At 46.2% G+C, this 17,682-nt stretch overlaps 1 protein-coding gene across 3 annotated transcripts in view; it reads left to right on the forward strand.

Moving 5' to 3' along the window:
* Positions 1 to 1,327: 1,327 nt before the first annotated feature.
* The window catches only part of LOC106595265 (fibrillin-1), a 169,136-nt gene continuing 152,781 nt past the window's right edge, over positions 1,328 to 17,682 (forward strand). Inside the window, exons 1-6 of one of the 3 annotated variants that reach the window (XM_082957870.1) lie at positions 1,328 to 1,688; positions 1,976 to 2,364; positions 5,081 to 5,163; positions 8,532 to 8,630; positions 11,112 to 11,207; positions 11,929 to 12,024. In XM_082957870.1, coding sequence (XP_082813996.1) covers positions 2,111 to 2,364; positions 5,081 to 5,163; positions 8,532 to 8,630; positions 11,112 to 11,207; positions 11,929 to 12,024 — 628 coding nt within the window. In that variant the 5' untranslated portion in view covers positions 1,328 to 1,688; positions 1,976 to 2,110. The remainder of the gene's footprint in view (positions 1,689 to 1,975; positions 2,365 to 5,080; positions 5,164 to 8,531; positions 8,631 to 11,111; positions 11,208 to 11,928; positions 12,025 to 17,682) is intronic. The other 2 variants (XM_082957869.1, XM_082957868.1) reach the window with 2 other exon arrangements.

Here is a 17,682-nt window from a genome sequence, read left to right on the forward strand (position 1 = left end):
AGGGAGAGTTTGGAGGATGGGATAGATAGAGGGCCTATGGGAAGGAGGGAGAGTTTGGAGGAAGTAATAGATAGAGGGCATATGGGAACAAGGGACAGAGGGAACAAGGGATGGTGGTAGGGAGGTTGGGATCAAGAGCGGGAGAGTGGGAGGGAGGGAGAGAGGGAGTGACGGTGGAAGAGAGGGAGTGAAGGAGAGAGGGAGTGACGGTGGAAGAGAGGGAGTGAAGGAGAGAGGGAGGGATAGATTACAGGAGGAAGTGGTGTCCCTGGCATGCTCTGCTCTCTGGTCTAATTTCCCAACATCTCCAGAACACTGAGTCTGTGTATGATTAGTTTTAATGCCACAACCACCAGAGACTGGATCAGCATCCCTCTCTCCTCCAGAACACAGACGCTCGCAAGCATGCACGGGCACACACACACACACACACACACACACACACACACACACACACACACACACACACACACACACACACACACACACACACACACACACACACACACACACAAAGGCTCTGACCTTCCCTGATACACTTCGTTCCAGAGAAAGAGAGAGAGAGGGACAGAGAGAGAGAGAGGGACAGAGAGAGAGAGAGAGGGACAGAGAGAGAGAGAGGGACACAGAGAGAGAGAGGGACGTGTGGGCTGGGTTGTTGAGATGTTTAATTAAAGAGCATAGTGATATCACCTCTGAGTGGTGGAGTCTCAGAACACATTCCAAAAGGTCCTGTTCGTTCTGAACAGTTCCAAACTATTCCAATCAGTTCTAAACGATTCCAATCAGTTCCAAACGATTCCAATCAGTTCCAAATGGTTTTCAACCTGCTCAAAGACACAACAGGTGTCCTTACATGACCATCTTCCACCTCCACACTGTTTGTAAAAACTGTCTTCTGTGTTTTTACTCAATATTGTCATTACATTTACACTGTGTAAAGCTTGCACAGTGGACAGACTATGTAACATAAATGTTAATTAAGCAAAATGTAAGGTATGTGTTCTGAGATTAGGCTTGTCCTGGTTACACTGTGCTGTAAATATCATGGATGAGTTTTGCACTTTTCTCTATCACACGTAGGCCTATTTTACCTGCTGAAAACAAAGTAGGTGTCTTTACTCTTTACATTATTCTAACAAACATCTAAGTCCCAATGCTGTATGAAATGTCTCACCCTCTGTCGTTGGTTTTTTGCTATGGCGCTATACCATTAACTGTGTGTTTGTAACTGTAACAGTAGTGGACCCTTGTTTGACTGGAATGTATGTATCGCGAGAGGACAAAAACCTTTTGGGGAAAGTTGAGGAGGGCAGGGATGGGGAGTGAGTGAGTTTGGCTGTGTGAGAGACAGGGAGAGAAAGAAAGCAGGAGAGAAGGAGAGGGTAGAAGACTTATCTTCTCCACGGCTACTGTAGAACGTCTCAACGCCTCTCTCTACATATACTGTAGAATGTCTCAACGCCTCTGATCACGCCATACAGAATCAAGACATCCTGATCATATCGGATGTGTCGGATTAATAAAGAAAAAACACAATGCTAGACTATTGAGAATTTGATTTTGTCACTGGAGGTTGTTTTCCATTATTCTTCTCATTTTCTTGAAGTCGTTTATTCTGGAACAGCAAGTACGTGGGGTACTGCGCCTGGTCTGCTTTGACGACTGTCTCCAGCTGTGGAGAGAAGGTAGGCATTTTCTCCTGCGCAATTGCACAATGCTTTTTGATTTTAATTAAAACAAACTTGAAGTACCACTTATGTTCTTATTGGACTATTTGTATTATGTATACAAATGATTGTTAGATAGTTCGTCTGTAACCTCAACATCTGGCAGAGATGCATTCCGTGCAGACAGTCGTAGTGTCTATAGAAAACTATCATAGCCCAGTTATTTCTTTCCAAATTGCAGCATCTTCTGCGCTGCACATTTCTCTGCTTGTTTCTGAAAAACAATCTGATCTTTTTTTTTGCAGCTTGACTCGGGACTATTTCCCTGAACCCCGGTTGGATTTAGGAGAAACGCGACTTAAAACCGAAAAGACAACTGTTTTTTTGACCAAAAAGTGGAGTTATTGTGAACTTGTGAGAAGATCACCAGGCCTGTAGCAATGTGTCGGCGGCGGCTGGTGAGGCTCGCGGTGGCTCTGGTGGCGGTCCTGTCGCTGTGGACGGAGCCTGGCGGGGCTGAGGCTGAGCAGGCTGGGCAGGCTGGGGGAACCGGAGGAGAAGCTAGACTTACCGAAGGAGAGCTGGTGTCTTTGCCGTTATTAACTGTAGACAGCGAGCCGGCCAGGCAGACTCCGACCCAACCCAGAGCCAGCCGGGCCAAGCGGAGGGGAGGAGGGACAGACGTCCTCAAAGGGTAGGCAATGACTCTTATCTATTATCACTTATCCCTTATGACACAGTCACCAGCACCTTACCTTAATTTACACCTTGTAGGCATAGTCTAATGAAGTTGTTACTAATTGTCTGTCATTACTACATCATTATAGTCCATACGTTTTTAAACATATGTCTTCTGTAGTTAGTTAACCTGTCACAGTGTCATGCATGATGTCCTACATTATATATCACTCTGTATTGATGGGGGAGAAGTTAGTTGCTTACTTAATCTATCTACAGGATTATAAACATCCTCATTCTCCCTCACTAATGCATGTTCAATAAGAATCTGACACTTTAGAAATGGTATTTTTATGCCTATTGTATTGTCTGTTGTAGTAACCTGCCAAACCTGCCTACTCGTCTGTAGGCCTACTGCTGTGGTCTACTAATCAGGTCATTAACTGTAGGTCTACTGCTGTGGTCTACTAGTCAGGTCATTAACTGTAGGCCTACTGCTGTGGTCTACTAGTCAGGTCATTAACTGTAGGCCTACTGCTGTGGTCTACTAGTCAGGTCATTACTACTTCTGTAGGCCTACTGCTGTGGTCTACTATTCAGGTCATTACTACCTCTGTAGGCCTACTGCTGTGGTCTACTAGTCAGGTCATTAACTGTAGGCCTACTGCTGTGGTCTACTAGTCAGGTCATTACTACCTCTGTAGGCCTACTGCTGTAGTCTACTAGTCAGGTCATTACCTGTAGGCCTACTGCTGTGGTCTGTTAGTCAGGTCATTACTAACTCTGTAGGCCTACTGCTGTGGTCTACTAGTCAGGTCATTACTACCTCTGTAGGCCTACTGCTGTGGTCTACTAGTCAGGTCATTACTACCTCTGTAGGCCTACTGCTGTGGTCTACTAGTCAGGTCATTAACTGTAGGCCTACTGCTGTGGTCTGTTAGTCAGGTCATTACTAACTCTGTAGGCCTACTGCTGTGGTCTACTAGTCAGGTCATTACTACCTCTGTAGGCCTACTGCTGTGGTCTACTAGTCAGGTCATTAACTATAGGCCTACTGCTGTGGTCTACTAGTCAGGTCATTAACTATAGGCCTACTGCTGTGGTCTACTAGTCAGGTCATTAACTATAGGCCTACTGCTGTGGTCTACTAGTCAGGTCATTAACTATAGGCCTACTGCTGTGGTCTACTAGTCAGGTCATTAACTATAGGCCTACTGCTGTGGTCTACTAGTCAGTGGTCATTACTGAAGACAAGGTCACAGGAGAGTTTAACATTTTCCTTTTGTTAATTTGTTGAGAATCCTGTCGCTGGACCCCAACAGGTGGGATTCTCTGTGATGGGAAGTTAGGATGAAAGTTTAGTAATTAAATACTGGCAAGAATATCACATTCCTGTCGGCTGCAACAATAAATTATATCCAAACAAAGAAGCCCATTGGCGGTGTGGGGCTGTCGGAATGCCTGCTGGACTGAGAGACAGAAAAGAGAGGGAGAGAGAGAGAGCGAGAGAGTGGGGGAGAGATAGAGGGAGAGGGGGAGGGATAGAGGGAGGGGGAGAGATAGAGAGAGAGAGAGAGAGAGAGAGAGGGAGGGGAGGGAGGGAGGGAGAGAGAGAGAGGGAGAGAGGGAGGGGAGGGAGGGAGGGAGAGAGAGAGAGGGAGAGAGAGAGAGAGAGGGAGGGGAGAGAGAGAGAGGGGTGAGAGAGGGAGGGATAGAGAGAGAAAGAGAGAGAAAGAGGGGGAGGGGAGAGAGAAGGAGGGAGGGATGGAGAGAGAGAGGGGAGAGAGAAGGAGGGAGGGATGGAGAGAGAGAGGGGAGAGAGAAGGAGGGAGGGATGGAGAGAGAGAAGCAGTTTAATATTTTCTCTAGTCCTAAACACCACACCCTGCTTTTTAAAGCACCTCAGCAGCTGTACACAGTGGGTCACTGCTTGAGAGGTGGTGTGTGTGTGCATGTCGTGTGTGTGTGTGTGTGTGTGTGTGTGTGTGTGTGTGTGTGTGTGTGTGTGTGTGTGTGTGTGTGTGTGTGTGTGTGTGTGTGTGTGTGTGTGTATATCATGACTGTAGACAGCTGATACTGGCATAGATAGATAAATGCCTAATCTCCAGGGCTCACTAGCTATGGTTGTTTGAAGTGTGTTTATTGTGAGTTAATGAATCAGAACCCTCTATAAACTCTCACAGTGAAGGATCAGGTGCTGCAGTTCAGCGTCCAGGCCACTGTGTTGTGCTGTTTCCCCGCTGGCATTACAGTCACCAGGTGTAGCCCAGGCACGGCGTGTTGCAACCCATGATGTACTAAACAGTCTGTGGTTGCAACAGGCACAGTCTGAAAGTCTGCTATGCTGTGTGAAACCTTTCTTCCTATTACACAACAGCCAAACTCTGAAATCGGGAAGGGGACTGTGTATCTGTCTCCGTACGTTCGTCAGTTTGTCACGTGATATCTCAGACAGCACTGACCTGATTTTCGTCGGGGATGAGATGTTTACTGTTGCCTTGTTCACAATAACATTGATCCCATGGCTATATACTGTATCATTGAGATCCACTAATCCACTACATCTTCAAGCTTTGATTAAACCAGTTGTGTTAGTGCTGGGTTGGAACAAAAATGTGCACTGAAGGCAGGGGGTCGCCAGGCAGGACCATGGTTGTAGAATGAGGTGTGTGTGTGGGCTCCAGAATGTGTTTAACCAGTGATTCTGTGTTTCTGTCTCTCCTCTTCCGCAGGCCCAATGTGTGTGGCTCTCGTTTCAACGCCTACTGCTGTCCAGGATGGAAGACTCTGACCGGGGGCAACCAGTGCATCGTCCGTGAGTCTCTCTCTGTCTGTTTTCTATCTACTGTCTCTTATCTACACACCATGGTTTTCTAAACCCAATGGTACTGTATATTACAATTTGTTCTGTGCTGTTTGTAGTTAATGTTTGTGGGCAAATGTGTTCTTGGGAAGCCTAACATATTGTGCATGTCTTATAGTAATACACCTCTGTAGGTAAGGCGGGGTGTACTGTATGTCTTAGAGTAATAGACCTCTATAGGTAGGGTAGGGTGTACTGTATGTCTTATAGTAATATACCTCTGTAGGTAAGGCAGGGTGTACTGTATGTCTTATAGTAATATACCTCTATAGGTAGGGTAGGGTGTACTGTATGTCTTATAGTAATATACCTCTGTAGGTAAGGCAGGGTGTACTGTATGTCTTATAGTAATATACCTCTGTAGGTAAGGCAGGGTGTACTGTATGTCTTATAGTAATATACCTCTGTAGGTAAGGCAGGGTGTACTGTATGTCTTATAGTAATATACCTCTGTAGGTAAGGCAGGGTGTACTGTATGTCTTATTTTAATATACCTCTGTAGGTAAGGCGTTGTGTACAGTATGTCTTATAGTAATATACCTCTGTAGGTAAGGTAGGGTGTACTGTATGTCTTATAGTAATATACCTCTGTAGGTAAGGAAGGGTGTACTGTATGTCTTATAGTAATATACCTCTATAGGTAAGGCGTTGTGTACAGTATGTCTTATAGTAATATACCTCTGTAGGTAAGGTAGGGTGTACTGTATGTCTCATAGTAATATACCTCTGTAGGTAGGGTAGGGTGTACTGTATGTCTTATAGTAATATACCTCTATAGGTAGGGTAGGGTGTACTGTATGTCTCATAGTAATATACCTCTATAGGTAGGGTAGGGTGTACAGTATGTCTTATAGTAATATACCTCTGTAGGTAGGGTAGGGTGTACTGTATGTCTTATAGTAATATACCTCTGTAGGTAAGGCTAGGGTGTACTGTATGTCTCATAGTAATATGTCTGTTTAGGTAAGGTAGGGTGTACTGACTGTCTCATAGTAATATGTGTCAGGGATTTCTTCGTCTTCTGACGATATAACGAAATCATCGTCGGAAAAGGTAGACCAATACGCAGCAGGTATGTGATTGTTCATTTTGAACATTTATTCACTTCAAAACGAATACAAAAACAACAAACAAGAAAACGAACGTTTCACTGACAGTCTGCAAGGCACAAGGCTAACACAGAACAATCACCCACAAATCACACACACAAACACACCCTAATGTATGGGACTCTCAATCAAAGGCAGATAGACAACACCTGCCTTCAACTGAGAGTCCCAACCCCAATTAATCAAACATAGACATACACTCACTAGACTCCACATAGAAATACCTAAACATAAACCAAAACCCGGAATTACTAAATCAAACACCCTTTTTACAAAACACACCACCCTGAACCACATAAAACAAATACCCTCTGCCACGTCCTGACCAAACTACAATACTAATTAACCTTTATACTGGCCAGGACGTGACAATATGTCTGTGTAGGTAAGGCAGGGTGTACTGACTGTCTCATAGTAATATGTCTGTGTAGGTAAGGTAGGGTGTACTGACTGTCTCATAGTAATATGTCTGTGTACTTAAGGCAGGGTGTACTGACTGTCTCATAGTAATATGTCTGTGTAGGTAAGGTAGGGTGTACTGACTGTCTCATAGTAATATGTCTGTGTAGGTAAAGCAGGGTGTACTGTCTGTCTCATAGTAATATGTCTGTGTAGGTAAGGTAGGGTGTACTGTCTGTCTCATAGTAATATGTCTGTGTAGGTAAGGTAGGGTGTACTGACTGTCTCATAGTAATATATCTGTGTAGGTAAGGCAGGGTGTACTGTGTATTGTTGAGTATAGTATGATGAGTGCTTGTAACACTATGAGGTTAGTGTGTTTGTGTCTGAGCCAGGCTGGTGGGCGGGCCCGAACCCGGTCCTGTTCCAGAACGCTGTGGTTCTGGCCCACAATGTCCTGTGGCGCAGTAGGGAGGCGGTCCAGCTCTCTCTGTGGGCAGCTAGCGCTGTTTGTCCAATTAGCTTAGCCAGACACAGTGTGGCTCTGAGATAACTAACTCATTAATACTTAGCTATCCGGTCATACACTGATGAGACTGGAAATCAAAACCTACTGAAGGTGTTTAACCCTCAAGCTACCAATGACCCCAGTCCGTAGGCTACTTACTATAGAGTATGTGCGTGGGACCAACATGATATGCTATTAAGCCAGGGTTAAAGTGAGCCTGAACTGTTCAGATCAGAGAAGTGAAACAGTGAAGTGATACATCAGTCAAATGAAAGGTGATGTCAGTTTGTCTCCTGAGTCTGAATGGGTCTACTCTCTGAGATGTTGTTTTGCCCTGGCCAGAGTAGCAGGCATCTCTCTCTCTCTCTCTCTCTCTCTCTCTCTCTCTCCTCTCTCAGGAAAGCAGGGAACTTGTATCAGAGTTGGGTTCAGGAAGCCTGTAGCAGGGTGGTGGGTTACACAGGACTGTTTGATTGGGATTGTGATTGCAGCCGCCGCCGCCGCCTGCCTGCCTGCCTGCCTGCCTGCCTGCCTGCCTGCCTGCCTGCCTGCCTGCCTGCCTGCCTGCCTGCCTGCCTGCCTGCCTGCCTGCCTGCCTGCCTGCCTTCCTTCCTCTAATGACGTTGTTTAGCAGTGGAGTCTTGGGACACAGGGTCACTCTCCCCATGCTTCCTGCCTCCCTCTACCTGACTGGGCTGGGGGCTGGGGGGAGGGGGGGGGGGGGGGGTTGCTATGGTAGCAGGAGGGATAGGGGGTGGGTGTACCAGCTCCAGGCTGCCTTCCTGAATACAGTCGTTAAGTCTGTACTGTATGTCCACCCAAAAGTAGTGAATACTGGGTAGAAGATAGCAGCGCAGTAGTCCTACCAGATGGGCACCAGTATTACAGTACTAAACCCAGCCCAGCCATGATGAGGGCTGAGCAACAGAACACACATAACTGGCCAACAGGAGTTTTATGTTTCAAATGAAAGCTCCTGATGAGGTCTCTCTTCTGGTTAGCTGGGATGTTCAACTATACAGTGAGAGACTGAAGGGGGAGAAGCTAGTGACAGCCAATAGAGACCCTTCTATTGTAGACTAGAGGGACCAGAGTTTTTCCTAACCAGGTAACCTGACCTGTACAAACTCTAGGCCTTATGGGCATAACATTTGAATGTGCTCTCCTGTAAGATCAGGAGAATCTCTGTAATATACTCCTCATAATCAACTCAGATGACTGGGTTTCTAGATCCATGCAGACTGTGTGTGGTTAGGAGGTGTGTGTGTTGTACTGACATGTGTGGTCTCTCTGGTCCTCTGCAGCCATCTGTCGGAGCTCGTGTGGAGACGGGTTCTGCTCCAGACCCAACATGTGTACCTGTCCCACTGGGTCCATCGCTCCTTCTTGTGGATCCATGTCAGGTACTGTCAGACCAACAGCAGAGCAGAAGAATAATCTAGAATGATGTACAACAGAGCAGAACAATAATCTAGAATGATGTACAACAGAGCAGAACAATAATCTAGAATGATGTACAACAGAGCAGAACAATAATCTAGAATGATGTACAACAGAGCAGAACAATAATCTAGAATGATGTACAACAGAGCAGAAGAATAATCTAGAATGATGTACAACAGAGCAGAAGAATAATCTAGAATGATGTACAACAGAGCAGAAGAATAATCTAGAATGATGTACAACAGAGCAGAAGAATAATCTAGAATGATGTACAACAGAGCAGAACAATAATCTAGAATGATGTACAACAGAGCAGAACAATAATCTAGAATGATGTACAACAGAGCAGAACAATAATCTAGAATGATGTACAACAGAGCAGAACAATAATCTAGAATGATGTACAACAGAGCAGAACAATAATCTAGAATGATGTACAACAGAGCAGAACAATAATCTAGAATGATGTACAACAGAGCAGAACAATAATCTAGAATGATGTACAACAGAGCAGAAGAATAATCTAGAATGATGTACAACTGAGCAGAAGAATAATCTAGAATGATGTACAACAGAGCAGAACAATAATCTAGAATGATGTACAACAGAGCAGAACAATAATCTAGAATGATGTACAACAGAGCAGAAGAATAATCTAGAATGATGTACAACAGAGCAGAACAATAATCTAGAATGATGTACAACAGAGCAGAACAATAATCTAGAATGATGTACAACAGAGCAGAACAATAATCTAGAATGATGTACAACAGAGCAGAACAATAATCTAGAATGATGTACAACAGTGTCTATCAACCGTATCTCTACACATTCAGATAGAACACTGCTTTACAGGGACTGGATTCAGTCTGTAGCGCCGAACATCTGCGTTGTAGCGTGGTTGAAATGTGAAGGTCATTTTTGATTGAGATGACATATAGAGCATTTACTGTGAATGCGGTCTCCGCAAAAGCGGCTATAACGCTGATCTACTGAATGAATCCAGCCCTTAGTTTCCCTGTCTGAGCCAGATAGATGTGAACTGTGTTCTGGAAGGAACAGCCTTATCCCCAGGCCCACCACACCCCAGCCCACATCTGACTGTAGTCTATCACCACCTTACTTTAGCCTGGTATCCATTCTTCCATTTCAAAAGCCTTTCACTGCCTTTACTAACAAGGACTTCAACATATGAAACAGATAATAGATATTCTAGATCCATGTATGAGAAATGTTTCTAGGTCCACCACACCCCATCCCTCTGCTTCCCTCTAACTCTCCTCTGTGGATTTAAAAAAGAGACCCACTGTTACACATCACTGAAGTCTGCAACATTTTTCCCGCAGGGCAGCATAAACAATGTCTGGTGTTGAGAGGTGTGAAACAGAGAACTCAGACGTAGAAATCTGTTCTGTTTCCTTCTCTGGAGAACTGAGATTCAGAGTTCCAGAGTTAGAGAGCTGAGAGCTGCAGGGCTGGGCTGTTAGAGCTGATGGACTAGGAGGGAGGGTGGGCGGGAAGGAGGGATGGAGGGAGGAGGGAGGCTGTTGTTTTGGCAGTGATTGCTACAGTCCAGATTGTTTTGTGGTTTCTACCATGACTGTTGGATGATGTCATATCCTGTCTCAGGGTTCTCCCTCCTGGTCGTGTTAGAGTGTGTGTGCTGGGAGCAGGGTGGTGTTCAGTAGGGCACACCGTAGCAAAATACTTTGATAGTACCTCCCTGTTTCACTCTGTTTCAAAAAGTGTTCTCCTGTTTCTTGCCTTACTGAAAAGACTAGCTGCACAGAATGTAAAATATGCAACGACACTCCACCAAAACTTAACATAACTCTCCAAAACAACCCACCGTACAGCACAGAGCTCATGAAGAATTGATCTGTTTTGCCGTGCCGCTCTCCCTTGAATAGCAGCTGAACTGTGAAAGCTGATTGTTCAGTCTCAGGGCAGAATGGGTGTGTGTGTGTTGGAAGAATTCCATAGTCAACATCTACTAATCCTTGTTGCAGCGTTGAGTAGAGCAGCTCAGAGCAGTGTTGGGCCGTGTGCTCATCTGTTTTCACACAATCAATTTGAGCGAATATTATATCTGAATGGGATTTATGATAAACACAATTCGGAGGGAATTTTGGTGCGTTTGTACTGAAAGTGTAGCCCTATCTGTGTGTTTGTGTTGTTAGCTTAACCTGGTGTGTGTGTGTGTGTGTGTGTGTGTGTGTGTGTGTGTGTGTGTGTGTGTGTGTGTGTGTGTGTGTGTGTGTGTGTGTGTGTGGGTCTGGTGTGGGTGTGGTGTGGGTGTATGGGTTTTGTATACTATCTTCCTTCCTCTCTCTCTCTCTCTCTCTCTCTCTCTCTCTCTGTCTCCCCCCTTCTCTCCATCCTCTCTCTCTCTCTTCTCGCGTATCTTCCTTCCTCTCTCTCTCTCTCCCAACCCCCACCAGTCCAAAACTGTAACATCCGCTGTATGAATGGTGGGAGCTGTGCTGATGACCACTGCCAGTGTCAGAAAGGATACGTGGGAAACCACTGTGGTCAACGTAAGAACTGCTATATACACACAACCACTATATACACACTATACAACCAATGCACAACTATTACACAACCTCTACACAACCACTATATACACACAACCACTATATACACACTATACAACCAATACACAACTATTACACAACCTCTACACAACCACTATATACACACAACCACTATATACACACTATACAACCAATACACAACTATTACACAACCTCTACACAACCACTATATACACACAACCACTATATACACACTATACAACCAATACACAACTATTACACAACCTCTACACAACCACTATATACACACAACCACTATATACACACTATACAACCAATACACAACTATTACACAACCTCTACACAACCACTATATACACACAACCACTATATACACACTATACAACCAATACACAACTATTACACAACCTCTACACAACCACTATATACACACAACCACTATATACACACTATACAACCAATACACAACTATTACACAACCTCTACACAACCACTATATACACACAACCACTATATACACACTATACAACCAATACACAACTATTACACAACCACTATATACACACAACCACTATACAATCAATATACAACCACTATACAATCAATATACAACCACCTGTATAAACACTGTATAAACCCTATAGATGGGATCCTAACCTGAGATCCCTGGTGTATTTCTGTCTTTCTCTCTCCCATGCAGCGGTGTGTGAGACAGGTTGTCAGAATGGAGGACGGTGTGTGGCTCCTAACCGCTGTGTTTGTACCTACGGCTTCACGGGGGCACAGTGTGAGAGAGGTAGGATCACAGTTGTCATTTATACCTGTCTGTCTGTCTGTCTGTCTGTCTGTCTGTCTGTCTGTCTGTCTGTCTGTCTGTCTGTCTGTCTGTCTGTCTGTCTGTCAGAACTGACATTTTCTTACTTCAGAATGAGGACAGCTGACAGTGTTGATAGCGTGACATGTTTGCTTCACACACAACAGTCTGTTTTATTGGCCAGAACATGGTTTGTTGTTGAACGCTGCGCCTGTCACGCTTGTGTTCCTAAATTACGGTTATTTTCCACATCTGCTGAAAAACTGAGGTCTGGAAAATGTCCAGGCCTATTGGATGTTTACTGTTGGTTGCCCCCACCAGCGTCCTGGTGTGCTCTGAACTCTGGTAAAAAACTATGGAGTTACTATTGGGCCAGTATTGCAAATAAAGATAATGCTATTGAAAGCAAGACATAAAAAACAGAAAGTAGTTCAGTAAGCAGAGAGCCTCTATATAAATACATTCCATGTAGGCAGGGTTTAGAGGGTAGCATAGTTGATGCATCCTTATTGGTCAACCGGTTTTGGAGTAATAGCTCCACTTCATGTTATGATAGGTGGGATTGTTAATGACACAGAGAAAGACTAGAGGGAAGGGTGCCCCTACTGGCCTCCAACCCCACATCCAGTAACATCTGGTCTCCCATCCAGGGACCAACTAGGACCAACCCTGCTCAGCTCCAGAGGAAAACCAGCAGTGGGTACCGGGTGGTATGCTGTTGGAATGAATGTGCCAAACTTGAAACGGCATAAAAATAATTGTAGGCAAAGAGGAAGGCATTTGATCACAATCAACTTTTTATTGAAAATGGTTCATTTAAAACTATTGCATTCATTTACAATTCATTTGTGTGCGCATTTAAAAATGATACTTTTGGATTTATGTTTTGCTTTCAATATAATTATTATTGTTTGCAATACTAAGAATTTTGTTCTCAATTTCAGAAGCTTTTCTTAATATTAATGACACAAAAGTAACTCCTTAGAAAACATGCGCACACACACATGCTTGCACGCACACATACACACACACACACACATACACACACGTGCACACACATTATAACGCGCACACATTCTGCATACACGCACACATACACACACACACACACACACACACACACACACACACACACACACACACACACACACACACACACACATACACACACACGTGCACACACATTATAACACGCACACATACTGTATACACACACATAAACATACACACACACACACACACACACACACACACACACACACACACACACACACACACACACACACACACATACGCTGGCACGCACACATACACACACACACACACACACATACACACACACACGTGCACACACATTATAACACGCACACATTCTGTATACACACACGCGCACATGTGCACACACACAGAAAAATGCCCACACGCACACGTAGTCACACACGCGCACACACATACACACACACACGATTGCATGCACACATATACACACACACACACGTGCGCACACACACACACACACACACACACACACACACAAGAGGAGATGCAAGACGTACGTAGGTCTCTGTCTCTAGCGATGGTGTGACCCCTGGAGGTCGTAGCAGTGACCTTGTAAAGATAATATTTAGTTTAACAGCAGAACACTAATTGCTGTCCTCCTCACACACAGATGGGCTGCGTCTTAACTCTGAAATGGCCCCCTTGCCTCTGCTACTTTCCTTCAGGGTTACTGATAACTGACAGGATAGATTTGGTTCTGGGGAGAAGCTCTCTGTTTATCTGAAATGATTTGGTCCTTCCCCTGCTCATATAGAGCTGACACAGGGTACAATGTGTGTGTGTATTCTGTTTGTGTGTGTGTGTTCTGTGTGTGTGTGTGTCTGTCCCTAGAGACTGTCCCACCCTGATACTGGGCTTAGAACTCAACCAGCTGAGGAACACATGCACACACACACACACACACTCAAACACGTACACACGTACACATGCACACACACACACACACACACACACTCAAACATGTACACACGTACACACATACATACTGTACATACTGCTTCCAAAATCATGCCCATTAATATGGAGTTTTGTCCCCCTTTGCTGCTATAACAGTCTCCACTCTTCTGGGAAGGTTTTCCACTAGATGTTGGAACATTGCTGCAGGGACTTGCTTCCATTCAGCCACAAGAGCATTAGTGTGGTCAGGCACGGCTGTTGGGTTATTATGGCCTGTCTCGCAGTCGGCGTTCCAATTCATCCCAAAGATGCTTGATGGAGTTGAGGTCAGGGCTCTGTGCAGGCCAGTCAAGTTCTTCCACACCGATCTTGACAATCCATTTCTGTATGGACCTCGCTTTGTGCATGGGGGCAGGTAGTTTAGTGGTTGGAGCGTTGGACTAGTGACCGAAAGGTTGCAGGATCGAGTCCCTGAGCTGACAAGGTGAAGGTCTGTCGTTCTGCCCCTGAACAAGACAGTTAACCCACTGTTCCTAGGCTGTCATTGAAAATAAAATAATAATAATTTGTTCTTAACTGACTTGCCTAGTTAAATAAAGGTTAAAAAAACAAAAAACATTTGTCATGCTGAAACAGAAAATGGCCTTCCTCAACAGTTGGCACTATGCATTCGGGCAGGTGCGGTTCTCCTGGCATCCACCAAACCCAGATTTATCCGTCGGACTGCCAGAGGGTGAAGCGTGATTCATCACTCCAGAGAACACGTTTCCACTGCTCCAGAGTCCAATGGTGGCAAGCTTTACACCTCTCCAGCCGACGCTTGGCATTACGCATGGTGATCTTAGGCTTGTGTGCTGCTGCTCGTCCGTGGAAACCTCTTCACAGAAATGTGTCAAACTGACTTTTTGGAAAAGTGGCATCCTATGATGGTGCCACGTTGAAAGTCACTGAGCTATTCAGTAAGGCCAATGTTTATCTATGGAGATGTATACACCTGTCAGCAATGGGTGTGGCTGAAATAGGTTTCCACATACTTTTGTATATATAGTGTACATACATACATACATACATACATACATACATACATACATACATACATACATACATACATACATACATACATACATACATACATACATACATACATACATACAGGCACGATAGGTCATTAAGTTTATATCCATAGTTTGACATGGTTGTATGGTCAGAGAGAGAGAGAGAAAGAAAGGGAGAGTGAGTCAAAGGGAGAGTGAGACAAAGAGAGAGAGAGAAAGGGAGAGGGAGAGAGGAAAGGAGAGGGAGAGAGAAAGGGAGAGGGAGAGAGGAAAGGAGAGGGAGAGAGGAAAGGAGAGGGAGAGAGAAAGGGAGAGGGAGAGAGAAAGGGAGAGGGAGAGAGGAAAGGAGAGGGAAAGAGGAAAGGGAGAGGGAGAGAGGAAAGGGAGAGGGAGAGAGGAAAGGGAGAGGGAGAGAGGAAAGGAGAGGGAGAGAGAATGGGAGAGGGAGAGAGAATGGGAGAGGGAGAGAGAATGGGAGAGGGAGAGAGAATGGGAGAGGGAGAGAGAAAGGGAGAGGGAGAGAGGAAAGGAGAGGGAGCGAAGAAAGGAGAGGGAGAGAGGAAAGGGAGAGAGAAAGGGAGAGGGAGAGAGGAAATGAGAGGGAGAGAGGAAAGGAGAGGGAGAGAGAATGGGAGAGGGAGAGAGAAAGGGAGAGGGAGTGAGGAAATGAGAGGGAGAGAGGAAAGGAGAGGGAGAGAGAATGGGAGAGGGAGAGAGAAAGGGAGAGGGAGAGAGGAAAGGGAGAGGGAGAGAGGAAAGGAGAAGGAGAGAGGAAAGGAGAGGGAGAGAGAATGGGAGAGGGAGAGAGAAAGGGAGAGGGGAGAGAGAGAGAGAAAGGGAGAGAGAAAGGAGAGGAAGGGTTTGTGTCTAGCAGAGAAATGTGGAAAAGATGGACAGATTTCTGTATAAACATAATATCTGGAGTGTCTCCAGGAAAGTCAGTTGACCCAGTTCATGATGGGTTTCCCCTCTTTCCTTCCCTTCTTGTCTTCTCTTCACACCAGACCTACTGCTGTTGTGGAAACACTCAGGTATCGTCTAGTGCCACGAGGCTTTCATGACCTGACCATGTGACCTGACCAGGCAAACTCCTAGCCCTAGTCATGAGTCCTGCCATAGTTCTGCAGAGGTTCAGATTGGAACTCTTCTGGAATGAAATACGTCATTATAACTAATCAAAACATCCAGAGATAGTTCAGTTTGTGCCCAATAAATTGCTGCCTTTTTTTAGATGATGTGTAAAAGTTAGTTCTAAAATAGAACACAAACAAGTTGATTATGACACGTTTCTTGGAGTTGTTATTGATCTGACCACTGACTGGGGCACCAAGTCTGTAGTCCTGTAGAGGGGCTGGGTGGGGCACCAAGTCTGTAGTCCTGTAGATGGGCTGGGTGGGGGCTGAGTCTGTAGTCCTGTAGAGGGGCTGGGTGGGGGCTGAGTCTGTAGTCCTGTAGAGGGGCTGGGTGGGGCACCAAGTCTGTAGTCCTGTAGAGGGGCTGGGTGGGGCACCAAGTCTGTAGTCCTGTAGATGGGCTGGGTGGGGGCTGAGTCTGTAGTCCTGTAGAGGGGCTGGGTGGGGCACCAAGTCTGTAGTCCTGTAGAGGGGCTGGGTGGGGCACTAAGTCTGTAGTCCTGTAGAGGGGCTGGTGGGGCACCAAGTCTGTAGTCCTGTAGAGGGGATGGGTGGGGCACCAAGTCTGTAGTCCTGTAGAGGGGCTGGGTGGGGCACCAAGTCTGTAGTCCTGTAGAGGGGCTGGGTGGGGCACCAAGTCTGTAGTCCTGTAGAGGGGCTGGGTGGGGGCTGAGTCTGTAGTCCTGTAGAGGGGCTGACTGGAGCACCAGGTCTGTAGTCCTGTAGAGGGGCTGGGTGGGGCACCAAGTCTGTAGTCCTGTAGAGGGACTGGGTGGGGGCTGATACTGTAGTCCTGTAGAGGGGCTGGGTGGGGGCTGATACTGTAGTCATGTAGAGGTGCTGGGTGGGGCACCAAGTCTGTAGTCCTGTAGAGAGGCTGGGTGGGGGCTGAGTCTGTAGTCCTGTAGAGGGGCTGGGTGGGGCACCAAGTCTGTAGTCCTGTAGAGGGGCTGGGTGGGGCACCAAGTCTGTAGTCCTGTAGAGGGGCTGGGTGGGGGCTGAGTCTGTAGTCCTGTAGAGGGGCTGGGTGGGGCACCAAGTCTGTAGTCCTGTAGAGGGGCTGGGTGGGGGCTGAGTCTGTAGTCCTGTAGAGGGGCTGGGTGGGGGCTGATACTGTAGTCCTGTAGAGGGGCTGGGTGGGGCACCAAGTCTGTAGTCCTGTAGAGGGGCTGGGTGGGGTCTGAGTCTGTAGTCCTGTAGAGGGGCTGGGTGGGGGCTGATACTGTAGTCCTGTAGAGGGGCTGGGTGGGGCACCAAGTCTGTAGTCCTGTAGAGGGGCTGGGTGGGGTCTGAGTCTGTAGTCCTGTAGAGGGGCTGGGTGGGGGCTGATACTGTAGTCCTGTAGAGGGGCTGGGTGGGAGCTGATACTGTAGTCCTGTAGAGGGGCTGGGTGGGAGCTGATACTGTAGTCCTGTAGAGGGGCTGGGTGGGAGCTGATACTGTAGTCCTGTAGAGGGGCTGGGTTGGAGCTGATACTGTAGTCCTGTAGAGGGGCT

This window comes from Salmo salar, chromosome 11 (genome assembly GCF_965601325.2).
Source record: "Salmo salar chromosome 11, fSalSal1, whole genome shotgun sequence".
Lineage (NCBI taxonomy): Eukaryota > Metazoa > Chordata > Actinopteri > Salmoniformes > Salmonidae > Salmo > Salmo salar.